Raw genomic sequence first — 16,707 nt, forward strand, 5'->3', positions numbered from 1 at the left:
TATTATTGTTTTTTTTTTGTTTATTTATGTGTGTACGGTGTCGCAAAGGAATTTGAGATTTTTCCGCTTTCCTTTATTTATTATCGTTTTTTTTTGTTTTTGGTTTTTTGTCATGACTTACGTAACTAGAATTTTTTTTTGTGTGATTTATTTTACGTTATTTCTATTTTCGTAAAAAAAAAATTTCATTTATATTATATTTTATATTGTGTACAAGTATAATATTGGTAAGGATCCCTAAATAGATATAAATTACCTTTATATATGAGTAATCAAAGGAAGAAATAAAAAAAAAAAGAAAAAAATAAATTGTCAATTGGAAAATACATTACAAAAATAATGACAAATATAGCTTATACTTACATAAAAACATATACTGCACCCCTCTGTAGAACGTGACATTCTCGGTTAGGTTAGATTTTGCTGGCAAACCCATTGTGGTACTGTCCATCACCTCTTATCTTTCCCATTCAAACTGGACTGAACTCTAAAAAAACTGGGTAAAATCAGTATCATTCGGCAAGTATTTTTTTACGGTCTAAGATTTATATTTTACCATTTTTATATTGCCTTCAAGATAGAAAACGTTATGGTCTTATGAATGTGAATATCAAGATGATCTTTAATAAGTTCACTTATCATAAACAGCGGAGCTTATCTTACTTTTGAAGATTATCAAATTACTAAAATTTTTTAGACGTTTATTAAAGACACGAATCATTTGTATAAATTGGTTTATGTTTACAATAAAAATATTGAATTTTTTGCATTATAACTTAATGTTTCTAAGTTATCTCGTAATTCTTTTTTACCAGATTAGTATGAAATCAAAATTTTGACTTGACATTTTTGTATTGCTCTATTGAATAAAGGTTAATTTTGATTTATAATATCTGTATTACATGAACATATAGGGTGAGATATACAAACACATTATTGTATTTTAAAATATTGTTTGTGCAAAATTTGAACGTGTTTTTCCTAACTTTTTATATAAATAGAAATGGCAAATATTAATTCTTATTATGATTTATTAGTTATTTATTATTTTTTTTTCATAAATAAAATATTTTAGTATAGTTTTCTTTTATATTGTTAAAATATTTTTGGTTCTTCTCAAAAATAAAAATTGTAAAGGAATTTCTTATTGTTAAAGAAATCGAATTTATGTCATGTATGTCATACTGAAATACGTCATAATAATCTGTACTAAATTGATTTTTATATTCCATTCCATTTAATATGGTAAAAATTCGTGTCAAAAAATCGAATCATTTTATCGTTTTCTTCTTGGTCATGAAGGAGTCTTCTTATGATCATTTTATTCTTTATCTTACTTTCAATTCTATTGAATATTACAATTTTGAATATTTTTTATTTAAGGAATATTGCAAGTGCCCTTATTTTCGCTATTTCATGTATGTTTTGCACGCACACAGGCCCAATTCTGACTTGTTTGGCCTCTGCTTTGCGGTTTTCAAACAGAGGGCTCTCTTGGTTTTAAAGCAATGAACAATACACAGTAAACATTCTACATTACGCATAATACTTGCGCCCTTGTTTTTCAGCATTCATTGCATATGCTTACTTTACATACATATGGTAGATCCGTCGCTGCACGTACATTATACTTTGCATTTGCTTCCATTAAAATTAGGTCTCATTGTATTATAGTACATTTTCACGATATTTTATGAAAACTTAACTAAAAAAAAAACTTAGATTGAATGCATACAAATTAAATTCTACATTTTAAGAATGTTACCGAATTTTTCAAGATATATAATGTAAAATTTCACATTTCTTGCATTTTAAACTAAATCGAGCTCATGGAGAGGTTATACAAAATTAAATTAATATCGTTTATGTTTTAATTTTACGATGCCAAACTGTATACTATTGCATTATTGAAATTTTTAATTTTCGAAAATATACACAGTACAAAAGAAACATACGAAATTTCCACATGATACTCGAATGACATTAGCGAGGCGAGTTCTCTTAAATACTTAGGATTAGAATTTTTTTTCCTTTTTTGTGCTATTTTTTTGCCGATGGGTATTTGTAATAATCCGCATTACAAAAGTCCAATCGAGCCTGTTTTTCTCATAATATATTAAATTTACATTGCCATCGTCGCATGACCTTATAGTAATCGCAAACTTTGCCATTTCGAACATTATATATTTTAAATTACGTATTTAACACATTATTATAGTAATTTAAGGATGTAACACAATTTTTCAGTAATTTAATAACCGGAAGCGTTTTAAAAAAATTATGCGAATGGGCAAGAATCAGATGAAAATCCTCACCGGGCTCTTGTCAGGTAATTGTAGACTGAGGGGGCACCTCGGCAGGCTAGGCCTGGAAAGCGAAGATACTTGCAGGCTCTGAGGGGAAGACTGGGAGACTTCAGTACATCTTCTGGGGCAGGTGTTGCTCTCGCTCACGCGAGGAGGGACACTGTAACATAACGGCGGCGGAGTAGCGGTCCTTCGCGCCCCACAAATTGCTCGAGTACATCAGGGCGGCGAATCTCAAGCGGATGCTGTACGGCCGCGCCTCTCACCTGGGGAGCACAATAGATCCCTTATATGGTTGCCGTGCATTGTTACCGCGCATTTACAATATACAATTTACAGTGATTGCAAATTCAATATTGCTTCAATTAAGTGAAAAATAATTGTATGTCTACTGCATTTCTTGAAATAGACTTTTTGCATAATACAGGTACCTTAACTTTAAGGTTTATTTAAAAAACTGAACAAAAAATATTTTAAATTTTGATATTTTTCTTTATTTTGTGCAAAAGTATGAGTGTGCGTTTCCATATAGTTATTTTATGTGTGTTCTACGTTGTTATACAAAATAACTAAAAACATTCTTTTATGTCTTTTGTGCTTTTAATAGACACCATAATAAAAAAATTGAAATGAGAATAAAACTTTTATAGAATTTTAGCCTTAAATTATGCAAAAATAAAAAAAATGCTGAAAAAAGTATAGACGTGTTACGTGGAAGAACTCCTTATTATTATAATATTTTTTTTTGAAGAACAAAATTACTATACTTGTGGTTTGTTCGTATTATAGTGAATCTAGAGCTAGTATGTAAAAGTAAGTGTAAAAGTTTTTTTAGTTTAAAGTGTAATTTTTTAATTTTTTTTTTCATTCTTTATCTTTGAAGAAAAACGCCATAACTTGTTTTAACTATTCTTTTACTCTACTCTTAAATTATTTTCCCTATTGTTGTTGTTGTTTTTTTTTTCACCTACTTTGTCGTTTTAATATTGTTGAATTTGGTTCGAGTATAAGAATAAAGAAAAAAAAAGTCATACATTTAATGTAAACTTTTAACATTTTAATACTAAGCATGTGTGTACTAGCAATTTACTTTTAACATATTCATATTCTCAGGTATTACATAATGTGTGTATGTATGTATGCATATTACCCATTTGTTGATGTATTTAAAATATCAGGGTTAAAGACGAATATTTTATATGCAAACTTGTTGCATTTTTTTTTATTTCTTTCTGTGTAGTAAGTTTACGTTCTGCTTGAAAGAAAACGCTTGCCAAAGGGAATTCTAACAAAAAAAAAATGATTTTTTTTTGGATTGAATGAAAAAGTAACACTTAAAAAAAACAGTAAAAAGATATCCTTAAGAAAAGGAATTTTTTTTTGTTCCTCCTGTGTCGTAAATGTGTTGGCGCGCATGAATATACATGAGAATTCAAAGAAATCCTCTTCTATATTCTAGATTTTTAAATTCGTTTTTCCTTGATTTTATGGTTTACTTTTAGTTTTTTTGCTGTTGTTTGGCAAATTTTTTACTTAATTTTTAGTTTCTTCTATGTCTCCTTTTTTTTTTAGTTTTTACTACCTAGGATTTATGACTTTGAAAAGAACGAAGAAGTGTGTAAAAATTTTTACGTATTGCTAATTGCTTTCTTAATTTAATCAAAATATTTAAATAAAGAATACAGTCAGTAGCAGTAAGAATAACATTCTTGTACTTAATACCTGAAGATTCCAAAATCTACAGTTTCGAAATCAACAAAACTATTTAATAATAGTTTTCTCGACAAAAAGAGGAAAACGACCCTAAAGTTAATTCATTACTATTCAAATTCTAAAAGTTAATTGAGAAATTGGACAAAATTTTTTCTTAACGCAAAACTTGTGTATTATTTTTGCAGCTTTGGTTAAGATTCGTTTTAAATTACGTATTTAAAATTTCGATATTTCCGTATTCTAAGTATTTCATAAAAGCATTGAGAAGTTGATATATTACTTGGCGGAAACGTATAAAAATTGAGAGTTCTCATTTTTTTTCAAAGAGTTTCGATGGTCCTTACAGATGAAAAATATAGTTATGTTTAATGAGTTATCCCGAAAACACTATCACAGAAATACTCGTAAAATGCCGGCATCACACTTATAAAAAAGGAGAGCTCTGCTTATTCAAGACCAAAGTAATTATCAGTTGAAAGTAAAATTGAACTTCTAAATGTAAGGAAGCGGAAACTCTTATTTTTTTTTTGTATAATTCAATCAATTCTGTTCATTAATTCTTTTTATGACCAATACTGAAATGTTGAACAAACTTTAGAAATTAATGAACATAGGTATGAAATACCTTAACTTCTTAACTCTCTTGTTTGCGAGAGAGTTACTCTCTTTGTTTATAATGATTTTTAAGATAGAGCATGGAGTGATGCCGTCTTATCTGACTAAACGATTTGTTTATTCTGGGAATATTCATAATTATTTGTTGTGTAAGAACCAAGGTTTTAGAATAAATTTTTTCAATAATTCTAGGGCCCAAAATATATTGTTATAAATATTGGGTTGAAATTTTTTAATGAATTGCCTTAATATATTATTAAAAGCGAAAATAAATTTTAAAATGTATTTTAATTTGCACCTTAATGGCACAAACTCTACGAAATTATATTCTGATTACCAAGTTCCAAATTCGTTGATAAAGAAATGACTGCAATTAAGACAAAAAATGAGATATGTTTGCCGCATGACCAAATTCTTTGGATATGTTGCTCACAATGCTCTGTATATGTTGCTGTTACTTATTCTCACAAAAATTTTATTTTACTTTGACTATTTTAACCGACAATAAAATCAGAAGTAAAAAAGAAACAATTCTTAAGACGGACAAAATGACAAATTTTAAAATATTCACAAAAGTTTTCTGGCTATACACAATGAAATGTAGACCTCAAATATAAAGATGATAAACTATTATTTTCTCTTAGCTTTACCTTAAAGTGCAAACAAAAACTTTTGTTACATGATGGTTTCACGTAAATTCAATTTTTTATCGTTAGTCAAGAACCTAACAAAAAAAAAAAACAGGATACATGTCTTCAAGTTTTATAGTTTTCTTGTTATCCTCAATGTAGTAAAAATGAATGAATCCTTTATTATTTTTTTTTCTTGTTCCTTGCATCGTTTCTCTTTATTTTTTTTAAGTTTGTTTTTTGTATTTTCTTGTTAGTATACAGAGTGAAGTTATAGTACGGAAATGTGGTATGATCATAACAGTTCAGAGGCAAATATTATGTAAAATGTAAAGAAAAAGACACAAAAAACCCTTCATCATTTACTTTATTTTTACCTGGCAAAATACAAAGATATTTTAATCCTGACAAAAATGAAAGAGAAAAAAAAGCGGAAATAACTTTAAAAAAAAAAATGAAAAAGATAAAGATAAAGAACAAAAAAAATTGAGTTTATTGCAAAGATGAAGTTTGAAGCGGAAAATAGTTAAACGGAAAAATTAGACAAAGATAAGGAATACATAATTGCGCCCGAAAGGAATTCATTTTTAAAAGTAAAAGAAAAAAAATAAAGTTCCAACAGGAAGAACCTTGGTCATAAAAATTACAAAGTCACATTCTTAAGTTTTTCCATATATCAAATGAATGTAGACATTTTATTATACCAGGTAACCGAATATATAGGCTACGATTATTATTTATAATGAACGGAAAAGTCTGGGGGGAGAAGGTTTTTAAACATATTATGCAGCATAAAATTGAAAAAAAAAATAATATTATTATTACACACAGTTACTTGTAAGAAACTCATACAGAAAGAAAAAAGGAAGAAAAATTGTTTTACCAAATGGAAAATTTTGCAAATACATGCAAGAATATACGGTGCAGGAAATTTTCTGTTTTGTCTGGAGAAAATTTATTTTTACTGTTAAAAAGTCTTAATTATTTTTATGTTTTAATAGACTTTGCACATTGAAATTAATTTTAATGAAGTTATACGAAAAATAATTTATTATTAATTAATTTACTGTTAATGAAATTTATATAAAGGTCTAATGATTTCGGAGTGATCAGACTGAAAACAGTTCTGAAAGAAAATTTTGAAATAGAAATTTAGTAAGATTTTGTTTAAAGCAGTTTGACAAAAGGAAAAACTTAAGAACCCTAAGAAAATAATTTACACTTAGTGGCTTAATTTTTTACATTTTATTTTAAACTTTAATTTTGGGTGCCTCTCTAGACATATACAAATAATCTGTATTGAAAATATTGGACAAGATTGAACAAACCCTGATTTTTTAAAATATTCTGTTATCCAAGGTAAATGAAGAAGGAATTTATTGGAAGAAGATTAGAAGATGAACGAAATTTATAACTTTTTGCTTGTCCTCCTTACATTGCATTGCTTCGGAGAATCAAACATGACACAGTATCAGTATTGTCCTGATAATTTAAATTCTGGATAATTGAATATTTGAGCATCTCCAAATTATTGAACCTATACAAAATTGAAAAGAGGCTTATCTTTACTTTAGAGGCTTATCTTTAATTTAGTTTAAAACTGGTTTAAACTAAAATAAAATAAGGAAAAGTGTGTCATATCACAAATATTTCGCTACTTTTTTTCGCTAAAATTTCAAAACGTAGCTGTAATTGAAAAGAAATAAATTTCTAACGCTTGTAATGTGATGGTTTTCTGCACTCCTTAATCAAACCTTTGCTTAAATTGAAAATTACATTACTTCCATCTCAATATATTATAATGCCATTACAACGATAATCGAAAGTAACACCGATTACCTAAGAACCATTTTCTGCCAACTATACTGCGTTGCATAAACTATCCAACTGGATTATCAAAGTAATACTTTAGTAATTATACGACATTTTTTTTTTGTAATTATTTCTCCTGCTTCACAACAAGGCATTATAAAAACTGCAATTAAATTGTAAAAAAAAGCAAATACTTAATTGATTCTAATAAAAGTGAAAATATTGTTGAATTTAAGAAAAAAAAATCTCCCATACAATTTCATGCCGAGCAAAAAGGTTCATCTGTAATTTCAATTTTAAAATTTCCTTAACAATTTCAGCCCCATTATCCAGCAGTAATTTTTCATTTGTTCATTTTCTTTTACCTATTTTTTCTCTATTGTTCTATTTTACTTGGGTATTATAATAATTTTTTTTGTAAATATTGGAATTATACTTAAACTCAAAAATTAATAAAAAAAAAAATAAACAGAAGAAAAACAGTTCATAGTCTCACCTGGTTTCATAACTTTTTCTTCTTTTTACAGTAAAAGTTTTCGCCTTAACAATTCTAATAAATAATTTAACACTATTGAACAAAAATTTTTTTTTTCCATTTGTATAGATGTTTATGTTTTATGCCACCTTCATGGTTCCGATAACATTTTATTTTGTCCCACTTTTTCTGTTCTGCCCTAAACATATGTTTTTACGCGTTTTATCACATTTATGGCTGGTGGTATTGTTTTTTCTTTTTTTTTTTTTGAGTTTTTTTTTCTGTATCAGCAATTCGCGTATTGATTTAAGAAACGAAAAAGTTCTAGAAAACTTTGAATAATTTTTCATTGGTTTTTATTCTGATTTTTTTTTCTGGTATTTTTCTTTTGTTCTGTTAAGAAAATTTCTTAAATCCGAAAAAAAAACAAAGAAAACTTTACGGTCGAAACAAAATTTTATACTCCTAATTTTTTTTTTTTTTACCATCATCGTCATCATCAATTTGTTTTTAACAATGGTGGCGAAAAAAAAAAAAGTTTTCCATTTACATTTAACAGAGGAAGAAAAAAAATTGTCGTTGTTTTTTTTGTCTATAACCTTAACATTACAAAAAACAAAAAATAAATGAGAAATAAGTTATAGCTGCTTGCTAAGTTTTGAAAGTGAAATATTAAATAAATAATTGTAATTTTTTTATTACAACAACTCTAAACCTCCAGTATCCAAAACTCGAATTTGGAATGACCAACAATAAAATAATTACACATATATAAAATAAACAACACATGTAGGAATGCGGAAGCAATTTCAGAGCACCGTTTCAGAATTCTTGATCCACAGGGGAACGTATTCTTCAGCAAAGGAATTCTGGAAAATGAAACCTTGCAAGATATTTGGATTTATTGGGAGACTTGGTATCGAAAGAGCGAGATTTATGTATTATAAATAGTTGGCGGAATTGATCTTAAAAAAAATCTAACTTTTCGGGAAGTAAAATTCGTCCAGCCTGAAGTTTATTAAAATTCACAAAATTTATTACATGTAGGCACTAGTAATACAATAATAGCTTCATATTTGAATGTGAAGCATATTTGAATAGTCAAATAACATGCAGAAACGAAATATTATCTGGCAAAAACAGTTAACGTTGTACAACCTGAAATAGAATTTATATTTTAATAATATTTCAAATTGCTCCAAGAGCTCTTAAAAATGGCTTGGCCTTGAAATAGAAATTCTGTAGTAAAACAGTAAAAACTTATGCACAAATTTAAATATTGAGAATTTGAAATTTATTTTCTACTAATACAGATAAAAGAATTTTTACATAATACATAAATAACACGCAAAACCATTTCTCTCAATTATCCTTTAATAGGAGTAATTAAGGGCATTCGGCAATATAACACAATTAAATTGTTACACTCTTGGTCTGTTACTGTTATAGTTCCCCTATTACGAACAGAGCTAATATAACGTATAAAATTCAAAAAATATTATTTTTTGACCCTGTCTCACATTTCTGAAAAGTTGACTTTCACTTTATGTAACGTATCTTATTCTACTATTATTAACGTCCAGAGAATATCGAGAATCGCATTCAAATATGGTAATGTGCTAAAATATTTCCGAAAGTGTTTTTTTTTCCTTTATTTTCATATTGTACCAATTATTTTATATTTTTGTCTAAAAAAAAAAATTTACCTATACACCATTTCCTCTTTTATTTTATAAATATTTTTTTTTTATTTTCAGGACTCTGAAGCTTCCTATGATATTAATGGAAATGATTCAGATCCAATGCCACAGGATAATGGTGACAATAAACATGGAACCAGATGTGCCGGTGAAGTAGCCGCCGTTGCTTTTAATAATTATTGTGGTGTGGGAGTTGCTTATAATGCTAGTATTGGAGGTAAGTTATATTTTAATAATATTTTAGTTGTGAACAAAATAAAATGTATACCTATATAATTGTTATACAAAATATGCACATACAGTTATACCAGTATATACATACAATATACAGGGGTATTAAAATGCAAACATAGAACAGTAAAAAATGAGGAATAACAAAAAATTACTTAACCATTTAAAAAAAAAAAAAAATTCTGTTAAATATTTTTTCGGTTGAAAAAAAAAATTTTTCTTTTTCAAGGATTTATGTGATGGCGGAAGTTAAGTTAAGTTATAAAGGTTATGATAATATAGCATCATTTCAGGCGAGAAGTGAATAAATTTTTTTTGTTTATTGTTAAAAATGTGAACGACTGGTTTAATAATTTTGAATTTTGAATGTTAAATTTCTCTTCATAATGAGGATAATACCTATTTGGTATATAGAAAATTTATGACTCCTTAAATATCAGATTGTTAGCATATAACTTTGAATGTTTTTTGTCTTCCCAAAATATATAGCGTGTGTACGTACATGTATATGAATGCGATGTGTATTAGTAGAGCATATTAAAAATTTATTTCAGAAATATTAATAGCCAGAATATGAATTAAGTTTACTCTAGGTCATCTATTTATAGAAATTCACCTGGATGCTCCATAGATGATTCTTGTCAGGAACAAATGATTTGATGTTTTTTTTTTTATAAGCTTACGCATGTATTCATAATTTATTCAATAATAATTATTCAATTAATCGATACTCCTTCAATAATTTTCGATTTATTTGAATCCTTATATTTATTTCTAAAACGGCTATAACTTGTAAAGCCACCCACAATAATCAAGAAATTAATTTTTTATGCATAGTACCAAAACAAGCAAAATAATAATATGAAAACGTTCGAGAACCAAATAATTTTAAATTCAAATTTTTATATTGGAATAGCAATGGGGAAGTCAATTTTGTTTACTTAACTTTTTCATTGTTTGTAAGTGGTACACGTGTAAGTAATTTCATTAAAAAATACAAAACAAATTCAGTTTGATGAAATGTTCTCATTAGAATGTTAATTTTCACAGGATAACTTTAATAAAATGATTATACTTATTCCAAAAAAAAAACAGATTCAAAATACAAGAATAATCAATACGATTGATTCTTCACTTACGACATAACAAATTTATTTACATTTAAAAAGATACTCTTTTTCTTTCATTACTTTAATTGAAGAATTTCAAAGAAAAGTCACTATAACACCTGATTTTCCTTCATTTGATCAAATTCTTTAAAACTTAAGAAAATTAATATTAAAAAATATTCCAAATTTAAAAAATTTAAGGCTTTACTGGTACAAATCAATTTCATCTAATTTTTTATAACAACAGCCTGGAACGTTTAGGTCATTAGAATTATACCTGAGATCGATTCAGTTTTTAGTTTTAGTGTTAAATTTACTCACCCGACGCAATTCAGGTGACTGAATGGCCACAGAATTTTTCGGGCAGTGATTCTTGCAAATTGCAATTAGTAGCACTAGTAGGATAGCGGAACTGGCTACGGCTTCATTGTGTAGTAGTCTATTTTGGCGGGTAACAGGGCTGTCGAATCTAATACAGGTGGGTTCTAGATTGCGAGGAAGTTTAGGTAAGCGCTTTGAGAGAGCGAGCTTGTGTGGCCAAATTTCTTTGTGGATCACCTCCTTTCTCGCCTTTTTGAACCACCTTTTTGATCTTGTTGAACCTCGTTTTTAGCCTAGGTGACTTGTGAAAAGCTTTTCACGACTACTAATATTAAGTAAATGTTTAAGATTAATTCAACACAGTTTTTCTATATTATATGTATGAAAGAGCTCTTGCGAATAGATAAATGGCGCTCATAAAGATAGATGGCGCTGTTATAATTAGACTGAAACATAATGTTCCATTCTATTCTCTATAAAAAAATATGAAATTCGCACTTGTCAAAATGCTGCTTTTGGTTGTCTTTTAGGAGCTACAAAACCCCACAAAATTATTAAGTCCGATATATTTAAATAATGTGCATGTGTTATTAATGTTTGTGAAGCTATATATAAAACTTAAATATAAATAAAAAATAAAAGAGCATTAAAGATGCGATTGTGTTAAGAGAGCATTAATTTTAAGTATAAAAATAATCCCAATGAAGAGCATATACGAAAGTGAAAAATTAACAGAGTAATTTTTTTTTATTCTCTTAAAAACTTTTTAATAATAATTTAATAAAATTATGCAATAATTTTGAAACAATACGTAAAAAAATATTAATATTGTTAAAATCCCAATTCATCTTTTATTCCCTTTGTTCTATTTATTTGGTTTGTTCAATACAATGCCGTATGTCATATTTAATAATAAAAAATTCCATGATTAATTTAATTTATTTAAAAAAAAAAATTTTTTTTAAACCATAATAAGATTTTACATTAAATTTAAAATGTTGAAAAATTATTGCATGATCAATAAAATTTCCAAATGTACGTAGAAAAAATTTTATTTTTGTATTAATAATTACGTAAATAATAATAATTGTAAAGAACAGTATGAAGCCTTGTAAATTTTTACGCAACCAATGAAATCTTACTTAATTTATAAAAACATTATGAGTTTCTTTTTCCGTTAACATTGTTACAGTAATATTGCTAAACAAAAAATTGTCGTATTTTTATTCAACACAATTTTTCTTTACTACTCGTATGTGTATGAACAAATACAAATAGAATAGATGGTGCTCATAAAGGTAGATGACGCTGTTATAATTATTGAGTATAAGTATGTGTTACTCCACTCTATAAGACATTTGAATTTACGGACAATGGCGTTTAAGCAAATCCATAATTTCGTCAGCAAAAATATGAGACCAATATATTGGTTTCATAGGGAATACGATGCCAAGAAAAAGTCCTCTGGTCACTGTAGTTTAGGCTCAAACCAGCTTCTTTCCGACTTGTAAGTTTTATTTAAAAATCAACTTGTATTTCAGAAAATATTTTTTTGTGTAGCCTATAATTTTGATAGGAAACGGTTCCCAAAGTAAATGTTCATTACATATCAAATACATGAAAATTTTTATGTATCGTGCAGCATTTTTTTTATATGTCAATAAAAATCCGATTGAAAGGATATTTTTCGTAAAATATAATTAACTTTTTTTTTTATTTTTCCTCTTTCTTTATCCGCTTAATTTTTAAACGTGTACGTAAAACTTTTAAATTTATAGCAATATTTTAAGTATGTTGTTAATTAAAGCAATTAAAAATATCAAGAATTTGCTCTTCGGATAAAATCTTTAAGTTTTATTTAAAAAAAAAATAGCTCTGACTATAGTTAAATTAAAATATGCCATATAAAACGCGCCACATTGAATGTGTCAGCTTTGTAATGATTTGAATAATAAATATTTTTTGAATTTGCCAAATATTGACTATTCGACAGCATCGCAACCAGTGACCTAGTTAATAAGATAAGCAAGTATGTTAAATTTAATTATTGCAGCTTGATTTTCTCAAATTTTAAAAATTCAAAAAATTATTTGAATATTCATTGAGAATGCATTTGTTTTGTTGTAAGTATTAAGACTATTTTGTTCGCGTCTTTTTTTAACATTGTAAGAACGTCTTGAATTTAGTAAGTCTTATAATGCTATACACGTCCAATAGGTCAATATCTAATATGCTCCTTGCTCTCAATTATTATTTATTTTTAACGAATCGTACAAAATACTAAAGGAAATTCATATTAAATTTAAGAATGTGTTGTTCATTACTTTTCAAAATTAATTAATTACTAAATTATTTCAAAATAAAGTCATTATTACTCACATAATATTTGTAAATATGTACATCCCATGTACACAATATGTAAAAAGCTCATTTCTGTGAATGAAAAATATCAAGTCATTCTTTTATAAAAATTACATTAATAGAAACTTTTATTAGATCCTTATAGAACTACGATATAACAAACTATTAGAATACCATTGACATTTTTATCAAACATATTAAATAACATTTTACAAAATCGTATTCGTTCTATATTCATTAAAACAAAAACAATAAACTAAACATAAATAAATTTTTGATGCTAAATATACTCTATGGGTAAGCATTTTGCTAACATAGAACGTTATTTAACGTATACGTACGTGAAAATTTCAATATAATATAAAACATGAGCTCCATTATGCTATACCCTATATAATAAAATATCTATGTTAGTATGAAAAGATTTTTATATTTTTGTTTTATCACGCTCTAACCAACCATTATTAAATCAATCATTTACACATAAATGATATAAAAAAATACCACATCACAACCGAAATCATATATACAAAAGGTCCATTTTCTATATTCAATATCAAACATTTTCTAGATTGAAAAACATCAGCTCATTTAGAACATTGCGTCTGACTAATATTACAGATGTTGTATTCTAGCAGGGAAAAATTTAATATGTACACAATAATATTGTAATGCCTATAATAATAAAACGTACAACAAAACTAAATGTAATTGTATATACTATAAAAATAATGTACCTAATATTGAGAAAGTGTTGATTATATAACAGAATAAATTATTTACTCTGACTATCAATATTTTAACTTTTTACAACATGACATATTATATCTACCAATATAATTATCGTTTCTAAAAAAATATTTAGGCTTTTTGAAATTTCCTATAAAATTATAATCAATGAACAAAATATATAAAATATTGTGCATGTACGTATGTATATTTGTATGTATAATTTTTGGGGTTAGCAATTAATTTAATGATGCATCCTTTTCCCAGAGTAAATTTTTTTGTATTTTTCAATTTGAAAAAACACTGAAAATCTTCTATTCAGTTTTCTATGAATTTTTCAATATAAATAGGTTTTCTATTTGTTATATATAAACATGTAAGCATGTAATTTAATATATTGATAGACATGATTCAACACAGTTAGAATTATATAGATAGAATTCTGGGGTATATAATAAAACGAGTTTATTTTCGTTAATTAAATTTATAGTTTATATAGAGAAGATTTGTAGTGATTCACATTAAGAAAAGATTTACATTGATAACATAATTTATTGTTAGTTGACACGTGCGTATAGGGTTAATGTAACGTATATACATTGAATGGAAAATTACAGCATATTATATCAAAAAATACTGTACCTCACATATTCAATTTTAATGCTAAGTTAATGCCATTAATTATTAAAATTTTCAAAATTTTTGTTCTTGTGTAACATTATGTAATTACAAGATGAAGTTCGTTCGGAAGCTCTTTAAGTTAAATTAACTTAACCTTGGGTTCGGAAAGCATGTAGCAACCAATTGCTTTAATAATCATCCGCTGAGAAAAATTTTATTGAAATATACTTAATATGACTATTGTAAATTAATATAATAACAGAATTCAATAAGATTCGTATTTAACTCCAAAATGTTTAAAGGAAACAAATTTAAAGGAATATTACCAGTTGAAATAGAAGTTTGGTATTCTCTTATATATTAGATTTAAATCATGAAAATTTCGACCGCAATGCTTAATACACAGATTCTATAGAAGTATAGGCAATAGTATATATTGCCTTACATATAAATTTCAAAAATCTTGAATTCCAAAATTATTGCAAGATCGAATTTTATATGTATGGTGTGTGTCTGAATGTATGTATATTACATAACTTAAATCCAATTAACCAAGTTACAATCCTTTATTGCCATCTTCTTGCCCCAGCAAATTGGTCTTGTTTTATATACTTACTTTGATTAATTTGCATTCACCCCTTTCTATATTATTCTCCTTAGTTAATCTCTTTGAATCTGAATCATATTGCAATGATAATCAGTGTTAATCAGCTGTTATACATAACTACAATCTATATTGTCATACATAACTACAATCTATAATGGAAAAATTATTAAAAAATTTTTTTTTTTTGTTAAAATTTTCTATTAAAATTTCTTTCAGTGCATGCATCTTGAATAGCTTGGTCATTGGCTTTCATGTTATGTTAAACATGCTATGTAAATGAATTTTTACTTTTAAAATAATTAGTTATGCTTCAATAAGCTCAGAAAATTCTTTTTATATTTATTTACATACATACATACTTGTATATGTATAAAATAATATTATTTATTTTATTTTAATAATTTTTTATTTAACTATATTTTCATTTCAATTTTAAAATATCTTCAAAATATTTCATTTAAATTAATAACCTATATATACTTACATACTTATATATAAATAAATTGTTCAAGTCTATTAATGAATTTTTCACTTAATAATGTATGTAAAAACAATGTACAAATTAATATTATAAAAAATATCAAGAATTTTCATTGAAATGAAAATTAAATTGCTTAACAAATTTACATAAAAGAAAAATTCAAAAATTATATGATTAAAAATTTTTTGTTTTTTTGCTTGAACCACAATCATTGGTTTTTTCTATACCTATATATGTATATTAATTAAATAGTATATTGGTATAATGTATAACATTCAAAAAAATTGTTTTTTTTTTGCAAAAATAATTTATTAAAAAGAATTTTCAGAAATAATATATTGAATTACTTAAGTTGCTTATGTACATACTAATATACTTATGAATAATAAATAAATTTTATATAATATAATAGTGTATAACATTTTAAACAATAAATTCTTTAATTTTAATATCTGAATAACCCTTTATTAATGTATATATTTATATAATATCTATCGACAATATTTCCGAATAACCCATATTTTTAGTCAATTATAAAAATTGAAAAATATGAAAACATTATGTTTTCCAAACTATTATATATTTTAAATATAATATTAAATACTTATTATACTACAATATAATATTATATATAACATAAGGAAAATTTGTTATACATATAGGTATAATATAATATAAAAGAGGAGAGTAAGTCATTAACTACAACTTTATTCATTTTAATAGCATTTTTATATTATTTTCTTGTTCGTTTATGTTTCTGTGTGCCGCAATACCCATCAAAAAGAATGAAATTTTCACCCAATTTTCTTGATCCTTTTTTTTTCTCGTATTTAACATTTATTTTACTTTATTTTTCTGGCATTTAATTTTCGTATTTAATATAAAATGTACATAATATCTGTATTATATATACATATATAAGTAATATAATGGTATAACGTTGTATAAAATGATATGTGATATAATTATACATACATTTATTATACATACATTGTAA

The 16,707-nt window shown here is 25.9% G+C and overlaps 1 protein-coding gene across 3 annotated transcripts in view; it reads left to right on the forward strand.

Annotated features, from left to right (window-relative positions):
- The window catches only part of LOC129618581 (furin-like protease 2), a 301,205-nt gene that overhangs the window by 150,200 nt on the left and 134,298 nt on the right, over positions 1–16,707 (forward strand). For all 3 annotated transcript variants that reach the window (XM_055533419.1, XM_055533435.1, XM_055533427.1), the window contains exon 5: positions 9,308–9,467. In XM_055533419.1, the coding sequence (XP_055389394.1) occupies positions 9,308–9,467 (160 nt within the window). The remainder of the gene's footprint in view (positions 1–9,307; positions 9,468–16,707) is intronic.

The sequence above is a fragment of the Condylostylus longicornis genome, unplaced genomic scaffold, assembly GCF_029603195.1.
Source record: "Condylostylus longicornis isolate FDR11 unplaced genomic scaffold, ASM2960319v2 ptg000001l, whole genome shotgun sequence".
Classification (NCBI taxonomy): domain Eukaryota; kingdom Metazoa; phylum Arthropoda; class Insecta; order Diptera; family Dolichopodidae; genus Condylostylus; species Condylostylus longicornis.